This window comes from Phocoena sinus, chromosome 8, assembly GCF_008692025.1.
Source record: "Phocoena sinus isolate mPhoSin1 chromosome 8, mPhoSin1.pri, whole genome shotgun sequence".
NCBI lineage: Eukaryota > Metazoa > Chordata > Mammalia > Artiodactyla > Phocoenidae > Phocoena > Phocoena sinus.
In genome coordinates, this window is record NC_045770.1 from 109,729,948 (window position 1) to 109,756,148 (window position 26,201).

The window sequence follows — 26,201 nt, forward strand, 5'->3', positions numbered from 1 at the left end:
CCCAGCACAGGGCCAGGCACCTAAAATATACACAAAGGACCAGAGGCCCTGGACAGGAGAGGGGTGGAGCTGAGCCTGTCCATGAGCACGGTTCCACCAAGCCTGCGGCAGTGACTCCCCCAACCCGGACCCCCTAACCTGTCCCAGGTCCAGTCCTATGCCTCAGCCCCCTCCTGCAGCCACAGCCATGAAGTTCTGTCCATCTGACAGCTACTCGATGGGGCTGTGGGCAGCAGTCAGCACCGGGGCTGCCCTGCAGGGGTGGGGGGCCGCACACACCCCAAATCCAGGCCCAGGAATTTTGGGGGAGAGCTGGGACCCAGGGGTAGGCGCTGGGGCTGGCAAGGAAGCCCTGGGCCCCCAGAGAAATGGCCCGCCCCAGCCCCTTGCAGCACCCTCCCTGGCTGCCCAGGCCCCTCGCCTGTGTCCCTGGCTCAGTGGCTTCACTTCTGCCCGGCAGCGTTGATCCCAGCAGCTCAGGATGGGGGTCTAGAAGGGCCAGCGAGAAGCAGGAGTTGGCCAAGGAATGGACAGGAGGCCAGGGAGCTGCAGGTAAGGTGGCTGGGATGTGGCGGGGAGAGCCTGGGTCTCCCTCTCAGCCCTCACGTGGCCGGTCCCAGCTGGCTCCAGGGTGGGGGTCTCGAGGAAGGGGCTGTAGGAAGCTGGAAGCGGTGTGTAGGGCCCTCTTCCTGGACACTAGGCTCTGGGGCTGGGGGTAGGCTCAGAGCAGGCTTCGGCCAGGGCTCAGGCCCCCTCGGGCTCCCTGCCTCACGGCACTGGCCACACAGGCGGAGGGAGCGAGGGCAGACAATCACCCGTGTGTCCGGGGTTCCGCTCCCTGAGGCCGGCCAGCGGGACCGCTCCTGTCGCCCAGCCTGCAAGGGGACAATGGCGAACAAGGGCCACACACATGCTTATCTCCCTGCCACCATTTGCTCAGCGCATTCCAGCACCCCCAGGTCAGCAGACAACAATGCCATGCTCTGTGGTTTCCCGCCAAACCACTGTGTAGAAAGGGAAAAGCGGCCTCAGCCCCGCCTTGCTGGGAGGGAACAGGACCCGGGTGCCAGCAACGCTGAAAGGTCAGAGCTGTCCGCTAATTTCAGGACCTGGGCCGCCTGCGGTGACAGATCCTGGACCGCACGGCACAACTTTCCCAGGAAACTCAAACCAAGTCACACGCACACATACATGGGCCTCTGATCCAGGCCCCGGGGGCAGCCGATTGCAATCCAGTGACATCCCACACCAGCCAGGGCCACCCCTGCAACCCTCAGGCTGCTGGGAGGTGAGCCTGGGCCCCAACGAGGGAGCCCCTTGCCTGCCACAAGCCCCACCCCACCCAGGACACAGGAGTGTCCGGAGACCACAGTCTGCCCCACCTGTCCCCTGATGTGTCCCGAGGCGTGGGCCCCCTGCAGGTGCTGGGACACACGGAGAACAGTTGGACGGGCCCATGGGGGGAGGACCTGCTGGGAGACACCACAGCACCCAACGTGCAGGGCGCAGTCTGGAGAAGGGGACAGGGGAGGCTGTCAGAGGGAAGGGGAGGAGCCAGGGGACATCTGGGGGCCGTGTGTGGGACACCAAGGGCAGCCGACGCCAAGGCCCTGCGGTCGGGCGCCTGCCGGGCAGGGGCTAAAGCAGCTGGGGGCCCGGAAGGGTCAGGGCAGAGGGATGGAACGGGGGCCATGAGAGAGAAAGGCTTGGGGCTTGATCCCATAGCCGGTCCCGGTGGCAGGGGACCTCTGGGGGACAGCCCCACCCGGCCCATTCTGGAGCCTCGAACTGCCCACCGTGGGCTGCACCCAGGCCCTGGGGATGGCTGTGTCTGGTGGGAGACGGCCCGGGTGGCCTGTCGGAGCGCCTGCCTCCCTGCTTGTCCCAAGGTCCGAGGGGCCGTCTCCCTGCAGGCCTACAGTGTGCTCACCCTCCCGGGGCTCTGGCCAGGGCTGAGGGCCCCACCCACCAGCCTTCCCTGGCCCTCCGTCTGGAGCTGCACGAGTCCCGCTGTGAGCAGGAGCTCCCCGAGGGCAGGGGGAGCCTCCACGGAGGCCCCTCGGCAACGCCCAGGCAGACGGCCACGTGAGCCCACTCATGCCCAGACCACAGGCCCCTTTCAGCACCATCCCTCCTGCAGGGACCCCGGCTGGGAGGGTCCGGGGTAGGGGCACCCAGGGGGGCCTCCCTGGGACGCCCTCTGCCCAGCCCTGCATTCCTAGGCCTGGGGTTCTCCGAACGGGGTGCCAAGAGCATCGTGGAGAAATGACAGAGAACAGGGTGCCCAGAACATCCCACCTGCCTGCCCGCCCCCCAGGGCTGAGGCACCCGCAGGCCAGCAGCTCGCCGAAAGCTGTTTCCTGTTAAAACAACTTTCTATTAAAACTAACATTTATTTAAGGTAAACACACAGCATCTTCTGTACCTCTGAGCCGGGAGCGGGTGGCCCCGCGGAGCTGGACGGTCTGTGAGGTATGGGGAGGCCCCAGACACAGTCTCTGTGGAAGGAGCCCAGGTCCATGTGGGGCAGAACCGCCTCAAGAAGGCAGAAGCTCCCTGTGCCAGGCCCCCGGGGCTCCTACTCAGGGCCAGGATGCCCTGGGGAGGTCGGACCCGCCCTGCCCCCTGACTGCGAGACAGTCCCGTGGAAAATTCGAAACACCTGTGCCCCGACCCACGCCTCACCCTGACCCTGACCCTGACCCTCGCCCTGACCCCTCGCATTGCGGGCGTGTGAGCTGCCCGTGGACAAGTGCCCACCGGCCTCACCGGCCTCCCGCTCCCCAGGGTGCCTCCCCCAGGAGCCATGTCCTTCTGTCCTTCTCCCAGGGGGGTGTGGGCACAGCCCCTGCTTCTCTGCCTGAGCGGGCCGGGCACCCTGAGGCTGCACAGGAGATGCCCCCCCAAGGCTGCCCCATTCCTGCCGTGCCTGAAGCAAGCAGCTCAGAGCCATGTGGGTTCAGACAACCGTTAATTAGGGGCCCCGGGGCCCAGCAGGACCTCTCCGCCCCTCCCACGACCCGAAGTCCCAGGCGGCCAGCTGAGAAGGGGGTCTCCAACAACGAGCTGGCCAGCCAAGGCCCTGCACCCCAGGGATGTGCTGTCAGCCCCACAAGCTCCTCAGGCCTCCAGGGAGGCCTCCATCTGAGCCACAGGGCCAGTGGCCCATGCGTGAGCGCCCCCCAGCCGGGACCCCACCCCGAGGGGCTTGCCCTCCTCTGGAGAGTCCCTGCCACTGGGCAGTCTTTCCTCCCAAGGCGGGGGTGGGGGCCAGTGTGCAGGCACCTTGTAGGGGTCCTGGGTCCAGGTGAGGATGAAGCACCCCCCAGAAGCTCTCTGTGTAGCACCCTAGAGGGGGTGCCCAGGCGTCTCCCCCCACGTCCTGGACAAGCCCCCTCTCAGTCCCCAGGTGCCCACGCTGACTCGCTGGACCGACCCCCAGGGAGACCCCTGGCAATTGAGGTTTCACCGGAGATGTGTGCAGGGCCCCGGAGGGTGTGTGCCAGCCCCCTGCTCAGAGGTGAGTGACAACGGGGCCGCTGCCCGCTGAAGAATTTTCCGAAGGCCAGGTCCTGATAAAGCAGCGCCCCAGATCCTGTTTGGCCACCACTGGACTGGCTGGCCGTGGCAATTACCGGACGGGAGCGTGGGGCACAAGCAGGCGGGGTGGGGCAGGGCCCCTGGCCCCTATATAAGGCGTCGGGGGAGGCCACTCGGGCCGCACAGGTGCAGCAGCCTGCCCAGTGCCCCGTGGTGGCCGCTGTCCTCTCCGCACCATGCTCGGGCCCCAGCTGCTGCTGCTTCTCTCCTGCGGGGGTGCCCTGCTCAGCGCCGGTGAGTGGGGGGCTGCAGGCCGTGCACCAGGGTCGGCCAGACACCCTCAGAGGGCTCCCGCACGTGGGAAGTCCTCCCAGGCCTTCTCGCCTCTGCGGCTTGGCCGTGGGGACACTGATGAATGGGAATGGGAGGCGAAGCCAGGCCCGGGAGGCTTCTCCTCGCTCTGTGGCTGCCCCACACTTGCCGAGGCCCAGGTCTCCGCCGGCGGCCTCGGAGCCTGGCCCAGCCCGTGGGAATCAGAGGGGACGGGCAGTCTCCTCCACAGTAGTGGGTGTGGCAGACGTGGGCGTGCGAGGCAGGGACAGTGCTGGGGCCTCAGCACTCAGAGCCTGGCCCTGTCGCTCTCCCCACTGGGCCCTGGGTCCCAAGATGCCTCTGGGGGTCCCCAAGGGGCAGCCAGAGGGCGTGAAGGGGTCCTTGTGGGCCTTGAAGTCCAAAAACTCAGGGAGAGACCCCGGCTCCACTGGGTCCTGGCTGCGAACAGACACACCACGAAGTGGGCTCTGGGCCTCAGTTTCTAGGTCTGTACGAGTGCGGGCGATGCCTCCCTTTCGTGTGGCTGCCGTGAGGACTGAAGACCTGGGAGGCTGGAAGGGGCCGCCCCACCCATCGGGCTGTTGGGACGGGGGTCCCCTTCCTCCTCCCCCAGGTCCCTTCGGCCAAACAACCCAGGCACGGGAGATGCCGCAGGTCTAGGAGGCTCTCACCCCAGCCCCGCCCCACAGGAGGGGCCGGCCCCAAGGGGTGTCCAATGGCCCAGGGGAAGCCCCTTCCTGCCGACTGCAGGCACCCGCCCCAGAGCTCCGGTCTCCAAGCCAGCGGGACTCCTCCTGCCTGCCTCCTAGGTCCTTGCCCCACTGCCCGCTCCTTGGCGGCCCCAGAGCCCCACCAGCCTCAGCTAGCAGCCAGGGAGAAGCGCCAGGCCTGCCGTCTGGCCACGGCCCAGGCACTGGGGGCAGACTGGGGGCTCCGAGTAGAGCAGGCCTCCCCTGGGCCCGTTCCACCCCTTGCCTCCCACGAAGCCCCTTCCCCACCCCCCAGACCCCAGCTTTCCCACGAGGGGTGGTTCTGAGCACTCAGGACCCCTGCCCATCCAAGGCCGCCTCCCTGGGCCCATCCCTCGCCCTGGGGACCCCCAGACCTGGACCCAGAACCAGGGCGAGAAGGGAGGTGTTCGGGAGCCAGTGGGGCAGGGTGTAGGCCAGCCGGTGTAGTGAGGGGCATGGCTTTGGGGAGCCATGGGGGTCCAGGCTGTGAACGCTGCACGGGGCAGGGGTGGGGCCTCTCCACGTTTCAGCAAATACTCTTTGAGCACCGATTCCGTGCTGGCGTGGGGAGGCGGGGAGCGAGAGACAGGCCCTGCCCTCCTGGACCAGAGGCCTCAAAGCACAAGTTCAGACATCAGGATCTTGGGGGCTGGGGATTAAGGGACAGAGGCCCCTGAGCCGGGCCAGGGTTGACCCAGAACGGGCAGGGCAGGCAGGGCTGCCAAACGTGCAGAAGGAACAAACAGCGTGTGCCCCAGCCACCACAGGGCGCATCCAGGGGCTGAGAAAGGCCAGGGGCGGCGGACCGGCCCACCCTGCAGGCCCCGCAGGTCCCAGCCAGGGAGCTGAGCGCGGTGGGAAGCTCAGACAGTCCTAGGCGAGGAGCAGTGACGCCGCTGGGGGGCTGTCGTTCAGCCAGTGGGGCCGCAGGGCCGGGCGGGGACCAGGCAGAGCCGAGGGCCGGAGCGCAGCGAGCCCGGGAGGCTGGTGCTGGGTGACAAGGCGAAGCACGGGAGGAGCCGCTGCGAGTGGGCACCTGGGAGTGGCCCTCGGGGAACAGTGGGCGCGACTCTAGGCATCGGGGGGCCAGTGGTGAGGCGAGGAGGGGCCCCAGGCGTGGACGGGCGTGGTGGGCACTGCAGAGGAAGGCGGCCAGGTGTCACCTCCCGCCCGGCCTGGGGACCCTGTGCCTGCTCCCTGGCGTCACCCAGAGAAACAACACCAGCAGCGACCAGCACCGTGACTCGGGAGGTCAGTGTCACCCAGGAAGGCACAGACCCTGGGGAAAAGGGGGCGAGGCGGGGAGCAGCAGGGACGGGACCCCGGGGGCCGCATTCAGCAATGACTCTGCCACCCGCCGGCGCTGGGCCTCATCTCCCACGGGGCCCACGGGGCCCACGGGGCCGCAGGGAGGACTGCAGCAGGGCAGGGAGAGGGGAGGTGAGGCTGGGCCCGTGCCTCCTGCCCCGACAGTCGCCGCAAGCAGCGTCACCGGGCATTTCTCCGGCAACGGCCAGAGCACCGGGAAGCTGACAGGGAGGAAGGAAGCAAAGAAACAGCCTCTTTTAGGGCCCAGAAGAGGGAGGAGTCCTCCGCGGGCCTCAGCCTCACTCAGGCTCTGAGCTGGTGGCAGAACGCGCACAGACCCCAGAGGGAGTGGACCCGAGGGGGGCTGGGCTGGGAACTCGGCGGGTGTAGCCGGACAGCGGCATGCCGCTGGCCAAGTCACCCACAGACGCCCGGGCACCCCTGCCCAGCTCTCCCTGGCCCTCCCGCCACTTGCAGACCACCGAACCCCTCTGGGCTCAGGGCTCCTCACCCCCACCTGCAGCTACTACCCCCCATGAGGCCCACACGGGAGCCCACTGGGAGCCAGCGCAGCCAGGAGCCCCTTTATCACACGCCACCTGTGTGCACGGTGCCCGGGCTTCTCTGGGGAGCGAGCCAGTGCCTGGAGCCCGGCGGGCAGACCTGCAGGTGCCGCGGGACAGACGACGCCACGGACAGCCGGGGCCCAGCTCGCCCAGCCCTGAGCCCCACTCTCGGGACCCCATCTCCGCAGGGACCTCCCGGCTCCCAGCGCCTGCGGCCGCCGCCCACTCACTGCCCTTCCACGCGTGCGTGTGCCTGGAGGCGGGGCCTCATCCCCACCGTGTCCCCAGCCCCAGCAGGTGACAGCTCAGAGAGGTCCCTCTGAGGCAACCAAAGGAAAGGACGGCGGGGACGGCGGAGCTTGTGCAGCCCAGGAGCAGCCCTGCTGGCACTCCCCGCACTCCCTGCCGTGCCCTGGGCCTGGCTCACCCGAAACACGCTGCCGGCCACAGCCCTCAAGCAGAGCTGGGCAGCCCCACACTGACCGCGGGCTCTGTCCACGCAGGTCTGGACGACAGCTCCTTGGTGCCCCCAGGCCTCCGGAGGCTGAAGGACTCCCCGCAGACAGGTGAGGGTCACGGCAGCCCACTGTCCCTGTGTCCACCGGCCATGGCCCTGCTACAGGGTAGCCGTGTCTGGTGTTTCCACAAGGGCCCCCAGCTATGGAAGAGCCTCAGACCACCCTCCCCTGGGGGAGACAAGCCCCTGCTGCCCCCTGCTGGATGGGGGCTAAGCTGCAGCTTCACGCGCCACAGACCCCAACCACAACAGAGGCCTGCGCTCCCGTAGGCAGGGGGTGGGTGTGGGGCGCGGGACCCTTCTCCCGCCCACCCCAGGAGGGCCTGGAAATTGGGAGGCCTCTTGTCTGCCAGTGTGGGCTCCCCGGGGCCCCAGACCTGCCCCACCCGAGACCCCGCCCGCTCCCTCCACAGCTCCAGACAGGGGCTGGTGCTCCACGTGGGGGCCCGGCCACTTCACCACCTTCGACGGCCACACATATGACTTCTCGGGGACCTGCAACTACATCTTCGCGGCCATGTGCAAGGATGCCTCGTCCACCTTCGGCGTGCAGCTACGGCGAGGGCCCAGCGGGAACATCTCCCGGGTCATCGTGGAGCTGGGGGCCTCTGTGGTCACTGTGCGGAAGGCGGTCATCTCCATCAAGGACGTGGGGTAGGCTGCAGAGTCGGGCCGGGCGGCTGGGGCCCCGAGGGGCGGCCGCTGACTGCTGTCACCCTGCAGGGTCGTCAGCCTGCCCTACACCAGCAACAGGCTCCAGATCACACCCTTCGGCCAGAGCGTGCGGCTGGTGGCCAAGCAGCTGGAGTTGGAGCTGGTGGTCATGTGGGGTCCAGGCGCCCACCTCATGGTGAGGACGCGTCAGGGGACTGGGCGGTGGAGCTGCCCTCCTGGGGATTGGGGCCCTGAGCCCGGCCAGGAGCCTGGGCTTTTTGTTGGCTCAGTTCCCTCCAGCGAGCACGAATGGAGGTCCCCTGGGAGAAGCCGGGCGGACAGACCCTGGGGTGGCATGGCGCCAGGACCCTCCCCGTGAGGGGTGCTCTGGGCCCCTGGAGCAGGCGTGAGCAGCTTCCGAGGGGTCCTGGGGCCCTGGGAGTCCTGTGCGCCTCCCCGCCCACCCGACGGCGGTGCCTGACCCCTCCAGGTCCTGGTGGAGAAGAAGCACATGGGCAAGATGTGTGGGCTGTGTGGGAACTTCGACGGCAACGAGGCCAATGAGTTTCTGAGCGAGGACGGTAGGTGGGCGGAAGTGGTGGGGAGACCCCTCTGTGGCCTAGCAACCATGGTGCTGACCCTGCCCCACCCCTCACCCCAGGGCAACTCCTGGAACCCCCTAAGTACGCCGCCCTCCAGAAGCTGGATGACCCCAACGAGATCTGTGCCTATGAGGCCATCCCCAGCCCCCGGGTCCCGCAGGCAGAGAACGTACGTGAGGCGGTCGGGCTCCCCGGGGCCAAGGGGGCCCTTCAGCCAGGGTGGGGCTGGCTCACGGGATCTGGCAGGGTCCCGAGGCCAACGACACCCCCAGACTGCCAAGTCACACGCGTGGTGTGGGATGTGGCCTTGACCCCTATGACCCTGAGTGTCCCTGTGCCCAGGCCCAGACCTGCATCCAGTTGCTGACCCTGGTGTCCCGCGAGTGCAACGTGCCCAAGGAGCCCTTCCTGCTGAGCTGCCAGGCGGACATGGCCACGTGTGCCCAGCCCGGCCGGCACCACTGCAGCTGTGCCACGCTATCCGAGTACTCGCGCCAGTGCAGCATGGCTGGCCAGCCCGTCAACAGCTGGCGGGGCCCTGGCCTCTGTTGTGAGTCCTGGGGAGGGTCGGGGGGAGGGCCAGGGCCCCAGACACGATGCCCCCAATCTCCCCTTGTTTGAGAGACAGAGAAGACCCAGGTGGAGGAGGGGCTGGCCTGAGTCCTCGGCCAGGGTCGGGTGGGTGGCCAGGCCCTGGGCGCCCGACCCCTCTCACGAGGGCCACATGGGCCTGCAGCTGTGGGCCAGTGCCCAGCCAACCAGGTGTACCAGGAGTGCGGTGAGACCTGCGTGCAGACCTGCTCCAACCCGCGGCACAGCTGCTCCAGCTTCTGCACCTTCGGCTGCTTCTGCCCGGAAGGTGAGGACAGCTGCTCTCCCAGGACCCTTGGAAAGGAGCCTGGAGACAGGGCATCCGCTCCGCCCACACCCATGCTCGGAAACCCCAGACACTCTGCGGGTACTTGGCCCAGGGAGGGCTCTGCCTTCACGGTGTTCACAGACGCCCCGGGCCACGGCCGCATGTGCCAGTCAGCAGGGAGTAAGGTGGTGGGCAGAGGCGGGGTTTGCGCTGGACAGGGCCCGCTGCCCAATGAGGAGCGGCACCTAGCACGAGAGGGCGGGAGGCGGCGAGGCAGGCGGGGCTGAAGGCGGAGGCTCTCCTGGGGCACCCCCAGCCCCCTCCCCCCGGGCGGGACAGGGTGGGGGAGGGGCTGCCCAGCAGGAGGGCGGGAGGGGTCTCCGCGCCCCGCAGCCCCAGGAAGCCCCTCTCCCGCAGGTATGGTTCTGGACGACATCTCCAAAAACCACAGCTGCGTGCCTGTCCCCCAGTGCCCCTGCATGCTCAGTGGGGTAGTCTTCGCCCCTGGGGAGGTCACGACAGCCGCCTGCCAGACCTGGTGAGCGCAGGGCAGCAGGAGAGGCGTGCAGGCAGGCTGGGGGCAGGGAGGGGGATGTTGCGGCCTCAGCCCTGGGGGCCATCTGGGTCACGCCTCCTCGCCCACAGCCGGTGCTCTGGGGGCCACTGGGAGTGCGTGGAGCAGCCCTGCCCCAGGCGCTGCGCCCTGGAGGGCGGCTCCTTCGTCACCACATTCGACGCCAGGCCCTACCGCTTCCACGGCACCTGCACCTACATCCTCCTCCAGGTAGGAAGCAGCCTCCGCCTGGGGGCCGCCACGGCGGGTCGCCGTTGACAGCCCGGGCCCCCTGTGCTGAGCCGCCCCTCCTCCCAGAGCCCCCAGCTCCCCGACGGGGGCTCGCTCATGGCCGTGTACGACAAGTCTGGGTACTCGCACTCGGAGACATCGCTGGTCGCTGTCATCTACGTGTCCAGCCAGGTGAGGCCACCCCGCCTGCCACCTGCGCCCACCCGGGGCCCCAAGCAGATGCGTCCCAGCTCCCCCTCCACCCTGCCTGGCCCCAACTCCCAGCCCCCCGTAACTCGGCCACCCTCCCCGCAGGACAAAATTGTGATTTCTCAGGACGAGGTGATCACCAACAACGGAGACACCAAGTGGCTGCCGTATGCGACTCGTACGTCCTCAGCTCCCCCCCCAGCACCCGGGGCCTCACGAGCCCGCTCCCAAAGCAGGCCGCCTGCTGAGGCCCCTATCCCCTCAGGCAACATCACGGTCTTCAGGCAGACATCCACCCACTTGCAAATGGTCACCACCTTCGGGCTGGAGCTCGTGATCCAGCTGTGGCCGTTGTTCCAAGTGTACATCACTGTCGGGCCCCAGTTCAGAGGCCAGACCAGAGGTGAGTCCCTCCCCCAGCTGCCCCGTCCCTGCCCAGCTCAGCCACTCCAGAAGAGGAGGGGCCCAGCAGAGCCCTGCACTGACCCAGGGTGTCGGGCACTCACGGCCCAGGCCAGCTCCACCTGGCCGGCTGGTCCTCCCTGGGGTGTAGCCAGCCATGGCCTCTCGCCCGGGGTGTGGTTAGGGGAGAAGATGGGCTTTGGGGAGGGCGGGGCAGGACAGGGGCCTGGGCCGGTCCACCCTCACGTCCGGCCGGCCCAGGGCTCTGCGGCAACTTCAACGGGGACACGACGGACGACTTCACGACCAGCGTGGGCATCACCGAGGGCACCGCCTCGCTCTTCGTGGACTCCTGGCGGGCAGGGAACTGCCCAGCCGCGCGCGAGCGTGAGACCGACCCCTGCTCCATGAGCCAGCTCAACAGTGAGTGCCGTCCAGGAGAGCCGCGGGGTGGGCGGGAGGCCCCGGCGGACGGCTGACCCACGCCGGCCTGCCCCCCAGAGGTGTGCGCGGAGACCCACTGCGCGGTGCTGGTGAAGAAGGGCACGGTGTTCGAGAAGTGCCATGCCGCCGTGGACCCCAAGCCCTTCTACAAGGTGGGCGGCCCCGTGGGCAGCGGGGGCGGGGGGGTGGCGCAGGGGGCACCCTCGGGGTCCTGGGTGGGCACCCACGGCCCCTGTCTGCCCACAGAGGTGTGTGTACCAGGCCTGCAACTACGAGGAGACCTTCCCGCACATCTGCGCCGCCCTGGGCGACTACGCCCTCGCGTGCGCCTCACGGGGCATCCTGCTCCAGGGCTGGAGGAGCTGCGTGGACAACTGCAGTGCGTATGGGCCGGCGGGGCTGGTGCCACCCACCACACCCCCGCACCGGGCCTGACTCCGGGTCCCCCGCAGGCACCCCTTGCACAGGCAACCAGACGTTCAGCTACGACAGCCAGGCCTGTGACCGCACGTGCCTGTCTCTGTCCGACCGCGAGGTCGAGTGCCACCCCAGCGCCGTGCCCGTGGACGGCTGCAACTGCCCCGAGGGCACCTACCTGAACCACAAGGCTGAGTGTGTGCGTGAGGCCCAGTGTCCCTGCCTCCTGGACAGCTCCAAGTTCATCCTGGCCGACCAGTCCACCATGGTCAATGGCGTCATCTGGTGAGCGAGGGGTCCAGAGGGTGGCCGCCCGCCCTGCAGCCCAGCCCAGGCGGCGCTCACGGGCCTCTCTCCTGCAGCTACTGCGCCAATGGGCGGCTGAGCTGCCCGGCACCGCCTCAGATGCTCTTGGGTACGTAGCTGTAGCCGAGGCTGGCGGAGCTGGACTGTGGGTGCCTCGGCCCCTCTGGGCCCACCTCACCCCATGCCCCTTGTCTCTGCAGCTACCTGCTCGGCCCCCAAGACGTTCCAGTCCTGCAACCAGTCCTCGGAGGACAAGTTCGGGGCAGCCTGCGCTCCCACCTGCCAGATGCTAGCCACCGGCACCCCCTGTGTAAGACCAGGTGGAGCGAGGGCAAGAGTGCTCCGCGAAGGGCAGGCTCCACTGCCCGGGGTGCCGGGGACACCCTGGCTTAGACGTTCCCACGGCGGACGCCCCGACATCTTCTCCTTGGCCCACAAGAAGAGTCCCACAGACCCCTCACGAAAGGCGGGCCATGCTCCATCCCCACCGTCCCGTGATGCGCGTGACCGGTGGCGTGGCCGCCGGCTGTGCTCCTTTGTGGGCTCCCTGAGGACCGTGGGCCCTGCCAGCTTGGGGTGAGGGTACACCAGCCCAGCCATGCCGCAGAGGTGATGCCCCTCAGAGAGGGGCAGCTGTGCTAAGGGAAGGCCCAGAGCAGGACGGACGCAGGGAGCAGGTCTGGGGAGAACGCTGGGGAGTCTCAGAAGGTCCCAGGGCTGCAGCGGCAGCAAGCAGGGCCACCCTCCAGGGGCCACTGACCCTCCTCCCTGCAGGTGCCCACCAAGTGTGAGCCTGGCTGTGTCTGTGCCAAGGGGCTCTACGAGAACGCCGGCGGACAGTGTGTGCCCCCCGAGGAGTGCCCATGCGAGTTTGCAGGCGTCTCCTATCCCCAGGGCGCCGAGCTCCACACGGACTGCAAGAGCTGGTGAGCCACAGCCCTACCCACAGACCTGGTGGCCCAACTGTCCTTAAGCCCTTGGGGCGGGCAGGGGCTCCTACCAACCCATGAGGTCAGGGTCCTACGGGGGTGCGTGTGCCCGTCACCCCAGAATGCCCTGCTCCTCCCACAGCATCTGCTCTAGGGGGACGTGGACGTGCCAGCAGAGTGCCCACTGCCCATCCACCTGCACCCTCTACGGGGAGGGCCACGTGGTCACCTTCGATGGGCAGCGCTTTGTGTTCGACGGCAACTGCGAGTATATCCTGGCCACAGTGAGTGCTGGCCTGGGCCACAGGGGGGCCATGGGGGGCCCAGGGGTCCACAGAGCCGGCTCCTCCTCGGCGCCATCTCCCCACAGGACAGCTGTGGTGCCAGCGACTCGCAGCCCACCTTCAAGATCCTTACAGAGAATGTCGTGTGTGGGAAGTCGGGTGTCACCTGCTCACGGGCCATCAAGATCTTCCTGGGGGTGAGCAGGCGGGTGGCCTTCCCAACCTCCCCCCAGGGCCCCAGGGCCTGGCCTCTCGGGGCCCTCACGGCCCTGTGCCCTGGCCTCCACGCCCACATCACGGGCAGCAGTGTCCCCGGAACTGGACAACCGTACAGCAGGTAGGGGTTCTCCCACAAGCCTGACCCTCAGTCCTCGACACAGTTTCCAGCATGTTCTGGAACCTTCTGCCGACAGAAGGCTCTAGAGGGCAGACCCCCCCAGGCCAGGGCTGGCCCTGCCATGGAGAGCTCAGGCCGGGAGGCAGAGCCCAGCGGCATTTACTGGCCACCCAGGACGTGGGCAGGCATCCTGTGACAGCCGCACCCCACAGGGCCTGTCCATCATGCTGGCGGATAGGAACTACACAGTCAGCGGGGAGGACCCCAGCGTGCACTTCCGGGTCAAGGCCAGCTCCATGCACCTGGTGCTGGACGCCACCATCAGCAGCACGTACAACCTGACCCTCACCTGGAACAAGCACATGACCGTCTTCATCAAGATCGCCCGTGCCTCCCAGGTACCGCCGCCCCTGCCCCGCAGCCCCAGCGAGTGCTGAGGCCCTGCCCGCGGCCGCCTGACACCAGCCCCCGCAGGGCACCCTCTGCGGCCTGTGCGGCAACTACAACGGGAACATGAAGGACGACTTCCAGACACGCAGCAAGTACCTGGCGTCCAGCGAGCTGGAGTTCGTGAACTCCTGGAAGGAGAGCCCGCTGTGCGGGGACACCACCTTCACGCAGGACCCCTGCAGCCTCAACACCTTCCGTCGCTCCTGGGCGGAGCGCAAGTGCAGCATCATCAACAGCCAGACGTTCGCCGCCTGCCACGGCCAGGTGCCCCCCCCGTGCCCGTCCTCCCCTGGCCGGCGCCCCGGGCTCAGCGGCCAAGCCGTCAGGGCCAGGTGCCCCCCCACCGTGCCCGTCCTACCCTGGCCGGCGCCCCGGGCTCAGCGGCCAAGCCGTCAGGGCCAGGTGCCCCCCCCCCCCCGTGCCCGTCCTACCCTGGCCGGCGCCCCGGGCTCAGCGGCCAAGCCACCAGGGGAGGGCTAGCCGGGAGGAGCCTGGCCCCGCCCTGACGCTGAGGGCCGGCCCCTGCAGGTGTACCACCTGCCTTACTATGAGGCCTGCGTGCGCGACACGTGTGGGTGTGACACCGGCGGGGACTGCGAGTGCCTGTGTGACGCTGTGGCCGCCTACGCCAAGGCCTGCGTGGACAAGGGCGTGTGCGTGGACTGGCGGTCCCCAGACTTCTGCCGTGAGTCCCACTCCTGCCCAAAGGCCTCCGCAGGGCCACAGGCGGAATGTCCGGCTGCAGCGCTTCCCCGGGGCAGGGGGCGGGGGGCGGGCAGCACCCCCAGGGAGGCAGAGGCACCCTGAGCCCACTGGCAGGTGCGGGCTCCCGGGCCAGCTCTGCCGCCTGACGGTGCCCTTCCCCACAGCCATCTACTGCGACTTCTACAACACCCACACGCAGGTGGGCGGCGGCAAGTACCAGTACGCCCAGGAGGCCAACTGTACATGGCACTACCAGCCGTGCCTCTGCCCCGCGTCACTGCGGAGCTTCCCGGGGACCAACATCGAAGGTACTGGGCGCAGAGAAGGAGATGGGAGGAGGGGAAGGCCTGGAGGGATTGGGACTGCTGGCGGGTGGGATGTGGGGGTGTGTCTGACAGTGCGGACCCAGGCAGGCACCTGCGCCTGGGGATCGGGGGAGAGGCCAGGAGAGCCGGGGCTGGGGGGGCCACCAGGCCTGGGGAAGAGGGGCTTCTGGCTCTGGACACTGAGGTCTGGCTGTTCTCTGCACACCCCCCTCAGGCTGCTACAACTGCTCCCAGAATGAGTACTTCGATCACGACAAGGGGATGTGCTTGCCATGCAGTAAGCTCAGTCCACTGCCCAAGAGCCCCCCACGCCCCCGCCCAGAGCTCGCAGCTCCTACCCAAACCTCTGGCCAGCCTCCCAGCACCCCCACTCCCCAGGGGCACAGCCAGAGACCAGGGCAGCCAGAGACACAGGAAAAGGGATTGGCCCTCGCCTCTCTTCCCCTCCCCAAACATCCACTCACCCAGCCTGCGGCCACAGGGCACACCCAGGCCCCGCCAGCCTGCTGGGGTGTGTGGGTGCAGAGCAGGGACCTCCTGGGAGTTCAGCAGCAGGCAGCCCAGTGGGCACTGGACACTACCTGCAGCTACCCTTGGGCAGCACCCCGGCTGGCCCCTCCACTCCCTGCCAGGCCATCAGTGCAGAGGTGGGAGGAGGGGAGAGAAGACGGGGAGCAGGGGTCCCAGCACTTCTGCGGTAGCTCCATCCCCCGTGTCCTCTGCCTCACACCCTGGGGACACAGCCGAAGGCTCTGAAGGGCCCAGGCAGGCGGAGACGGGGCGGGGAGGCGGCACCGCCAACCGCCCCTCCTTTTGCGGCGTCATCACCCACCGTGCCACTGCCCACGGCAGGTGACTGCACACATGCAAGGTGCCGAGGTGAAGCAGGCTCTCTCCCGGGGCTCCTTCCCGGCTCCACCAGCCAGGCTGCAGCCAGCCCAGCCTGTGTCTGTCCGCCCAGCGGCCGCAGCCAGGCTTGCAGGTGTGGGGCGGGGCAGGGTGTAGCTGCGCTGGCCCTGGGCTGCTCGGCACATTGGGGGCGGCAGATGCTGACCAGGAAGTCAGACGGGAGGGGCTCGGTAGGCCCCACTGGGCCCTGCTGCCTGGCCACCAAGCACAGCAGGGCCAAAGGACACACGCCCTGCCGGGAGCCCCCACTGCCATGAGGGCCGCTGCCCGGCCCGCGTGGCTTGGGGGCCCAGCAGGGAAGTGAAGGGCTCCTCCCAAAGGGTGTGCCAGAGCAGCTCCCTACCCAACAACAACAATGTGTGCCACACTCAGGCTCCCACAGCACGGAAACCAGGCCCACCACAGCCGCGGCCAGCACCACAGTGACCCCCAGCACCACTGGGCTGAGCTCCACCAGACCCTCGCCAAGCTCCCCGGCCACACCTGAGGCCCCGATCCAGACACCCAGCCTTCCGGCCACGCCAACGGCCACAGCCACAGCCCCCACCACCCAGACACAACCCACAGTCTTCTCAGGAGGTAGGGCCCCCGGCCAGGGCCCCGGGGTGGGTGAGGAAGCACCCGTGGCAGTGCGGACGGGGCTGAAGGGATGTCGGGCGCTGTTCCCTGCAGATTCACCTCGAACCACCTCCACCGTCACCACACGGGCCACATCGGTGCCGGTCACCACGGCCACTCGAAGGCCAACAGCCACGGCACCGCACCGTGACCCAAGCCACAACACAGCCCACAGGATCCTCCCACACACAGCCACACGGTCACAGCTCGGTCCACAGCGCGAACCACAGCAGCCCCGCCAACCCCGGCAACATCAGGGACCTCCACAGTGTCGCCTGCAAGTAGCATGCCACCACTGCCTGTCCCACAGAGGGGCCTCAGCGGGGCAGCCCCAGTGCCCAGCCCAAGCTGTGAGGGGCCGCGTGGAAGACAGCAGCCTTGGGCCACCCCCACGACCACACAGGACCAGCTCAGGCCCGAGGGAGGCAGCAGCTGGCCTGGACTCAGCACGCTCCTCTTTGCACATCTCCCCCGCCACGGTACCCAAGCGCCCATCCACCACGGCCACCCCCACCAAGGGAATCCACAGGCCCCAGAGGATGCCAGGGCTCCAAAAGTCCCCTGACCCAAGTGCAGGTCCCAACTCTGGGGCAGGGCCCCAAACCTCCGATTACCCTGACGGCAGGCGAGAAGAGAAGCCCTTTCCCAAGGCCAGCGGCAGGGGAGCCACGCAGGGATAGCCGAGCCCACCTGAACAACGGCCGTCCTGAGAGTAGCGCTGGGGGACAGAGCCATGCAGGGCTGCCGGGGAGGGACCCCAGAGCCCACTACAAGCAGCTAAGGGCAACAAGGGTCCACAGAGAATGCCGGGGTGGGGCTTGGGAAAGGAACGAGACAGTCATTCAGAAAACTCCTGGACACACCACCAGGGACACACAGAAGCCACACGGGAGGAGGACGATGTGGAAGGTGTGGGTGATGAATGAGTCACACCCAAAGGCAGGGTAACGAGGAGGAGTGAACTGACCACCACTGTTTTCTACAGCGTTCTCAACACACCGTTGGACCCCTAAAAGCTCTGTCAGCCAGGAGACACAGCAGACGGACCTCCCACGACCCCCGGAGAGCACCACAGGCCACAGCACAATGCACACCAGTCCACTGTCAAGAGCCACCACTGCTAGGGTCGAGGCAAACACCAGTCACACCACACACTCTGCATCCAACCCCCTAACACACACCGCCACAGCCACACTCCCCATGCCACACACCCCTATCACCACTCACTCCACCCCCATCCTTTCTGTCCCCACTACCACCCACACAACAGGTCCGCCCACGGGAACACCCTTCTGGACTGCCACCACCTACCCCACCCCATCACACCCACAGACGCTTCCCACCAACGTGTCACCATCTGCCACCTCCTTGGTGGCTCCAACCTCTCACCGAGTCACCACGTCAACAGAGTCCCACGCTACCTCCTCCAGCCCAAAGCCAACTGGCACCCCACCCACATCGACACATGTCCCTGTCACAGAAACACAGCCTACACCCACAGCCCCGCCACTGACAAAGACCACAACAGAGACCGCCACACCCCCAGCCCCGCCACTGACAAAGACCACAACAGGTACCACCACACCCACAGCCCCACCACTGACAAAGACCACAACAGGTACCGCCACACCCACAGCCCCACCACTGACAAAGACCACAACAGGGACGGCCACACCCACAGCCCCGCCACTGACAAAGACCACAACAGGGACCGCCATACACACAGCCCAGACCACAACAGGGACCACCACACCCACAGCCCTGCCACTGACAAAGACCACAACAGGGACCACACACCCACAGCCCCGCCACTGACAAAGACCACAGCAGGGACCGCCACACCCACAGCCCCGCCACTGACAAAGACCACAACAGGGACCACCACACCCACAGCCCCGCCACTGACAAAGACCACAACAGGTACCACCACACCCAGAACATCACCACTGACAAAGACCACAACAGGGACCGCCACACCCACAGCCTCACCACTGACAAAGACCACAACAGGGACCGCCACACCCACAGCCTCACCACTGACAAAGACCACAACAGGGACCATCACACCCCCAGCCCCACCACTGACAAAGACCACAACAGAGACCACCACACCCCCAGCCCCACCACTGACAAAGACCACAACAGGGACCGCTACACCCAGAACATCACCACTGACAAAGACCACAATAGGGACCACCACACCCACAGCCCCACCACTGACAAAGACCACAACAGGTACCACCACACCCAGAATATCACCACTGACAAAGACCACAACAGGGACCGCTACATCCAGAACATCACCACTGACAAAGACCACAACAGAGACCGCTGCACCCCCAGCCCCACCACTGACAAAGACCACAACAGAGACCGCCGCACCCCCAGCCCCACCACTGACAAAGACCACAACAGGGACCGCTACATCCAGAACATCACCACTGACAAAGACCACAACAGGAACCGCCATACGCACAGCCCAGACCACAACAGGTACCACCACACCCAGAATATCACCACTGACAAAGACCACAACAGGGACCGCTACATCCAGAACATCACCACTGACAAAGACCACAACAGAGACCACTGCACCCCCAGCCCCACCACTGACAAAGACCACAACAGAGACCGCTGCACCCCCAGCCCCACCACTGACAAAGACCACAACAGGGACCGCTACATCCAGAACATCACCACTGACAAAGACCACAACAGAGACCACTGCACCCCCAGCCCCACCACTGACAAAGACCACAACAGAGACCGCTGCACCCCCAGCCCCACCACTGACAAAGACCACAACAGGGACCGCCACACCCACAGCCCCGCCACTGACAAAGACCACAACAGGAACCGCCATACACACAGCCCAGACCACAACAGGGACCACCACACCCACAGCCCTGCCACTGACAAAGACCACAACAGGGACCACCACACCCACAGCCCCGCCACCAACCAAGACCACGATAGGGACTGCCACACCCACAGCCCCGCCACTGACAAAGACCACAACAGGTACCGCCACACCCAGAATATCACCACTGACAAAGACCACAACAGGGACCGCCGTAGCCACAGCCCCACCACTGACAAAGACCACAACAGAGACCACCACACCCACAGCCCCGCCACTGACAAAGACCACAACAGGGACCACCACACCCAGAACCCCACCACTGACAAAGACCACAACAGGAACCGCCACACCCAGAACCCCGCCACTGACAAAGACCACGACAGGGACCACCACACCCACAACCCTGCCACTGACAAAGACCACAACAGAGACCGCCACACCCACAGCCCGGCCACTGACCAAGACCACATCAGGGACCGCCACACCCACAGCCTCGCCACTGACAAAGACCACAACACAGACCTCCACACCCACAGCCCCACCACTGACCAAGACCACAACAGGGACCACCACACCCAGAACCCCACCACTGACAAAGACCACAACAGAGACCGCCACACCCACAGCCCTGCCACTGACAAAAACCACAACAGGGATCGCCACACGCACAGCCCCGCCACGGACAAAGACCACAACAGAGACCACCACACCCACAGCCCCGCCACTGACAAAGACCACAACACAGACCTCCACACCCACAGCCCCGCCACTGACCAAGACCACAACAGGGACCACCACACCCAGAACCCCGCCACTGACAAAGACCACAACAGAGACCGCCGCACCCACAGCCCCGCCACTGACAAAGACCACAAGAGGGACCACCACACCCACAGCCCCACCACTGACAAAGACCACAACAGGGACCGCCACACCCACAGCCCCACCACTGACAAAGACCACAAGAGGGACCACCACACCCACAGCCCCACCACTGACAAAGACCACAAGAGGGACCGCCACACCCACAGCCCCACCACTGACAAAGACCACAACAGGGACCCGCCACACCCACAGCCCCACCACTGACAAAGACCACAAGAGGGACCACCACACCCACAGCCCCACCACTGACAAAGACCACAAGAGGGACCACCACACCACAGCCCCACCACTGACAAAGACCACAACAGGGACCGCCACACCCACAGCCCCACCACTGACAAAGACCACAAGAGGGACCGCCACACCCACAGCCCCACCACTGACAAAGACCACAACAGGGACCACCACACCCAGAACCCCGCCACTGACAAAGACCACAACAGGTACCGCCACACCCAGAACATCACCACTGACAAAGACCACAACAGGGACCGCTACACCCAGAACATCACCACTGACAAAGACCACATCAGGGACCGCCACACCCACAGCCCCGCTACTGACAAAGACCACAACAGAGACCGCCACACCCACAGCCCACCACTGACAAAGACCACAACAGAGACCACCCGAGCCCAGAACTCAGTCAGCACAGCACTACCACAAAGCTCTAGCTTTAGCTCTACATTATCTTCTCCATCTCCTCTAAACCCAAGCCAAAGTCCTTTCACCACTTCTGTTTCTGTGTCGAACCTTCCACATTACCCCTCCTCTTCATCCAGCACCTCCACTCTCTCCTCCCTGCCCACTACTTCCTCTCTTCCTTCTCACACGTCCTCACACACCACTCCTCCTTTTATATCATATTCCCCATCACCTTCGGCAGTTTCCACTTCACAGAGCATCCCAACCGCTAGTTCAGCTCCGCACAGCCCTTCGCCCTCTGCACCCGTGACCATATCACATACAGCCCCCCTGTCTGCCAGCCGCTTTTCCCCAGCCAACCATTGTGTCCGTCAGGCCCTCCCTCTCACCCCCATCCTCTCCCACGCTGTCCCCTCTCCCCACTCCCAGTACCATGGTCCTGTCTACATCCCAGACCACAGCCAGCAAGCCCACCTCCTCAGCTCTGTCCTCTCGGTCCACTACCTCAAAGTTCACCTCTCTCACGACCCGAGCCCCCACGCAGGGCCTCCTGTCTTCTACCCTGGGAGTGACAGCCATCCCAAATTCCCCAGCCACCAACCTCACCACCAGACAGCCAAGTACCACCAGGCTGCCGGCCAGCGTATTCCTGACCGGTTCCATCACTGCGCATGGAAGCGCCTCCTTTCCCACTGCCGGGTCCTCTTCCACCAGGGGCCAATCCATCTCCTCTCTCGTCACATCTCTACCCAGCTCTCCAGGTGAGTGACGTCTCTGCAGCCACCTCACGACCCGTGGCGCACGCTTCTTCTCAGTCTTGCCTCTCCACTCTGGACAATACTCTGGGTCACTCCCATGGGATCTCCGCCTTTTCTCGTCCCCTCACATTTCCTGATGACCCTATGGGCACTGCCTCTCGGCCTCTGCTCCCACCTCTGCTGCACCCCATCATGACCTGCACACACCCACAGAGGCTGGCCCAGCCCTTGCAGCAGGTGTGTCTCCTTTCCTCCCCCTAAAGCCTTCACTTCCCTTGCCTGGGGATGGCCAGGCAGTGCAGGGCACTGAGCAGACTCGGGGTCGGGCACAGCCTGGGGGAGCCGCAGCTTGGCCTCTGACCAGCCCTGGAGTGCCATTCCAGGCCTCTGAGCTTTGGTGCTTCAGCTGTGTCCTGGGGGTGTCTAGAAGAACAGGGCCCCCACCAGCAGGCAGTGGCCAAGTCACATCTCCCCCAACCCCCTCTCCAGCCTGTCCTCTGCTGTATGTTGCTTACATGTTCTCGGGGTCTCTCCTCAGCCTTTCTTGGCCAGGTCCCAGATCCTTTCTCCCCTCTTCTCAGGGCACAGCTCCAGTGAATTCCAGTCTGGCCTAAATGGGCACCTGGCCTCTCCCAGGTGGCCCCCTTCCCCACCTCAGGGCCTGACTGTCCTGCACCTGCCTCCCTCAGCCTCCCACCCCTCCACGTCCCTGCTGCAGTCCTGGCCTCCCTTTGAGGTGACCCTCCCTCAGCAGCCTTCCACGGCAACCCTCTGCAGAGCTCAGAAGGACCTTGAGTTTCAACTCTCGCAACCCTCCCCCCAGTTGCAGAAAGCAGGCACGCGCCTCACCCCAGGTGATCGTCGGGGCCCGAGCTGGGACTAGCGGCCGGGGCGCCTGCACTCCAGGGTTGGCGCCCACCCAGGTCTCAGTGCTGCAGATGCCTCCGGCTCTGCTCTACCTTCCTGCCCCAGGCCTGCCTAAGCCCACCCTGTCCTCCAAGGACACCCCCTCCCCTGCACGGCACCCGTCCCCTGAAGCGGGCTCCCCTCTCACACCCCCAGCCTTCCCCCAGCAGGACTGTCCACCACTGCAGGACGGTATTGAAAAAAAATGTGTTTTCTCTTGTGGGACAAGGACTGGGTGGAGACTGCCCAGGAAGAGGCGACCCAGGGCGTGGGGCGAGGGAGCAGGAGAGCAGGAGGGGAGGAGGGCTGGGGGCAGTGGGAGCCACAGGGAAGACCCCCGTGCCCGCCAGGCCTCTCGTCCCACCTCCAGTGGAAAAGCAGGGCAGGCTCGAGGCCACAGGGAGGCCTTGGAAGGGGGCAGGTGGGAAGGCAGGAGAGACCGTGCAGGCTTTGCTTTCTCACTCAAGTCCCACTGGCAGTTTCTAACGGCAGCAATGCTCTGCCAGCTGTCAGGGCGCCCGCTACAGTCTGTCCCACTGGGACAGATGCAGGACGGAGCTCACAGCCAGGCCCACAGCCCTGCAGGGAGCTCTTGTGATGCCAAACGTGCCCTCAGGGGATGCTGACATCCTACCCCATCCCTACCGCAGGTACTGAGCCCAGCAGACCAGAAACACCTGTGCCCACAGGTTGGTGTCAGGGCAGGAGGGGAGGTAGAGAGGGAGGCTGGGGCCAGTGCTGGGAATCTGCCTCGTCCTCTGAGAAAACCCTTGACCCTGGGGGACTCCCAGTGTAGCCAACTTTCAGGAAGAAAACACAGTGAGAGACTTGCTATCAGGCTTTGTTCCCATGCAAAGCCATGAGGTCTGAGCTCAGTGGGGCTCGGACAAGGGGAGAAGGCCTGGGGCAGGGGCTCGAGTGCAGGGTGGGGACCCAGGGAAGACGCCACGGTGGGCACTAACGTGCTGGCGGCGCCCACACGGCCGCACCCAGATCATCTAAGCTGTCAGGCAGCTGGCAGCCTTCCCTTGGTGGCGCCGGCACTATCCACCGTGCCACAGGAAAAGGGGTTTAAAAACCCGAGGCCCAGAGCCGTGTGTGTCAGCTCCTGCCCTCGAGAGGGCCAGGTGTGGCGCCCCCAGAGGCCACACCTGTTCTCCAGCCCCACCACAGAGCCACCATCTGATGCCTGCCTCTCGGCTCCCAGGGACCTGCAGCGTGAGGGAGTTTGAGGAAGAGGTCACTTACCAGGGGTGCACGGCCAACGTGACGGTGACCCGCTGCGAGGGCGTCTGCGCCTCCTCGGCCAGGTGAGCCGTCAGCCCCGTGCGGCCCTTGTCCAGCTCCCGGACTTGGAACCCGCCCTGCTCGACAGAGGCGCTCCCGGTGGGAGCTGGGGAAAAGATCCCCTGAGAGGTCCCGGCCCAGGCAGCATGCTGCCCCATCGGGTGGCCCCGGCCCGCACCCACCTCCACCACACCTGCTGGGAGCCGGGGAGGTCAGCGACGCAAGGCCAGCCCCTCCGCGAAGGCGCAGCGACCGGGGAGGGGCAGGAGCGCTCCCGAGGCCGCCGGCCTGACCTGCGCTCCCCGCCACCGCCCCTCCGCAGCTTCAACACTGACACCATGCGAGTGGACGCCAAGTGTAGCTGCTGCCGCCCCCTCAGCTCCCACGAGAAGCAGCTCGTGCTGCCCTGCCCGGACCCCAGGGTGAGGGGGCGGCGGCTGACGCTCACGCTGCAGCTGTTCAGCAGCTGCACGTGCCGCTCCCAGCGCTGCGGAGACTAGAGACCTGGCCCCAGGAGCGAGGACCGAGCCGCGCCGCCGGCACCCGCTCACCCCGACCCACTGTGCCCAGCAGCCCCTTTCCTAGGCACAGGGCATGGCCTCAAAGAGCCCTCAGACGCAGCTCACCCGGGCACCTGAAGAGAAAGGGGCTGCAGGCGGGGGTCCCGCAGACCCTGACCAAACCCAGCCGGCCGCACTGGACTGCCAGCCTCGGGATTGCACAGGGCACTGCCCACCGCCCAGCCACACAGCCTCCCGGCCTCCGAAGGCAGCCTTCCCGTCCTGCTGGGACCAGAACCCCACCCCCGGTGGCAGGAGTGAGGAAGGCTGCTGCAGAGGGGATTCCTGGGGAGACGGGGGCCGCCCAAGCAGAGAAGGGTGGGGGAGAGGCTCGGGTCACAGCGAGGAGAGGGGCCCTGCAGTCGGGGAAGGGAAGGGAGAGGCAAGCGTCACCGCCTGCCCACCAGCAAAGCTCACCCTAGGGAGGGGGCACCAGGCACTGTGCACCGTGAGCCCACCATGAACAGACGACAAATAAACTGGCACTTGTCAAGGCACAAAGGCTCCTGAGCTCTGCTCCTGCCATCTCCCGCGCCCCTCGGGCATTTGTGAGTCCCCAGACCCACGTCCAGCTCACGGGGTCGGACCCGCACAAGTATGGGCCAAGAAGGGGTGCCATTGTGGGCCCCCGGCCTCCCCTCTCCCCCTTCCCAGCTCAGGACTACTCTCCTGTGAGGCCCTCCGTCCCATGGGACCCTGTACCCTGCCTGTGGCTGGGGTCACCCCGCCTGAACTCGGCAGGCTCGCCCCCCAAGAAGGAACCCCTGGGCCCACTTGCCCCCTAGATGCAGGCCCCCAGAAGGCAGGCCCCCGACGCGCACCACGGAGTGGGGGGAGCCAAGGCCAGGCCGCAGGCCCCACCAGCATGAGTCCCACAGGCTCAGCCCACGTCCTGAACCCAAGTGCAGAGCAAAAGGCATGTCACCTCGACACGCCTCAGCTTCCACCCCCGTGACTGGGGAACAGGTTCCGGACGACGGGCCCGCGTCATTGGTTCTCAGCGCCCCACACGGCCCCACGGGACGGGACCTTGAGCCGTATGCCGGGCGCCTTTCCCTCCAAAGACCACACACGTTCCAATCGCCACCCCAGCATTTGTTCTTCTTTGCTGATGGACGCGCGCCCAGAATGGTGGGTGGAGGGAGGGCGTCGGCTGACATAAGAAACCAGCCCCGGGCTGGCAGTCCAAACACTGGAGCCCAAGAACCGTGTACCGTCCCGCACCTTGAACAAAAGCACGACGGCCACGCCATCCATCTGCAGTGCACAGCGGTGCCACCAGAGGCCATGCTGCCACCACATGCGCAAAGCCCCAACCTCCACCCCTGCGCGCTGCAGGGGCTGCACAGGGTGGTGGGTGTGGGAACCTTGAGTGGGGCGTCCACAGTGTGGGGGGCCCCAGTACCCACATGGCGACTCCCAGAAGCTGCCTCCCCGCGACCCGCACCACGGCACAGGGCCACCGTGTTCCCCTGGCCCACGTGGTTCTCCCCACCGCGCGGCGGGGAGCCCAGTCCCTGCTGGAAAACCAGGGTAACCAACAAGGGCCCCAGCTCTTCCTGGGCCCCTCAGTGTCGAAAGCAGACGTGCCTGTCGAGGACAAACCTGCAGCCTGTGCCTGCCGCCCACCTGGCGCATCTGCCGCTAACAGGACACAGGCCTCGCCTCGGCATCTCGAGGCGCAGGGGACGGCACGTGAGAGCCGCGCACACGGAGGGGTGGGGGGACAGGTGCCAGCTCATCCCCACTCTGCTCTCTGCTTCCCGACCACACGCAGGCCCCCCCTCCTCCCACTGCACCGGCCAAGGTCCACAGCACCCTGGCCTGCAGTCATGACCCCGGCACATTTAGGTCACTGCACGGGGAAGAGACCAGCTCGCCTTCCAGAAATCTTCTCTGTTGGCCCACGACAAACCCTGCCATCACAATCGGGAACCAGTCCTGGGCCACTGCGGTGACAGTGCACTCATTTGAAACCCAAAGATGCATGAGGTTAGGTACACCCCCTCCAGAGCCACCAGGAACCCCCCACCCCCCGGCACTGCACACATAAGGTCTCAGTCAGA

The 26,201-nt window shown here is 66.3% G+C and overlaps 1 protein-coding gene across 1 annotated transcript; it reads left to right on the top strand.

Moving 5' to 3' along the window:
* Positions 1-217: 217 nt before the first annotated feature.
* On the top strand, positions 218-24,075 carry MUC6 (mucin 6, oligomeric mucus/gel-forming). Its single transcript, XM_032641240.1, has 41 exons — positions 218-261; positions 413-552; positions 1,890-2,085; positions 2,802-2,953; positions 3,410-3,520; positions 3,727-3,834; positions 6,982-7,044; positions 7,409-7,649; positions 7,719-7,845; positions 8,140-8,230; positions 8,311-8,420; positions 8,594-8,801; positions 8,988-9,110; positions 9,528-9,648; positions 9,756-9,894; positions 9,982-10,086; positions 10,210-10,282; positions 10,370-10,507; positions 10,768-10,929; positions 11,008-11,102; positions 11,197-11,329; positions 11,403-11,652; positions 11,730-11,782; positions 11,874-11,983; positions 12,448-12,599; positions 12,745-12,886; positions 12,973-13,083; positions 13,436-13,621; positions 13,698-13,937; positions 14,202-14,358; positions 14,543-14,686; positions 14,919-14,981; positions 15,230-15,351; positions 15,557-15,686; positions 15,986-16,801; positions 17,564-17,849; positions 18,035-20,170; positions 20,306-20,624; positions 21,028-21,385; positions 23,496-23,598; positions 23,898-24,075. The coding sequence occupies exons 1-41, from the start codon at positions 218-220 to the stop codon at positions 24,073-24,075; spliced, it is 8,736 nt and encodes a 2,911-aa protein (XP_032497131.1).
* The last annotated feature ends 2,126 nt before the right edge of the window (positions 24,076-26,201 follow it).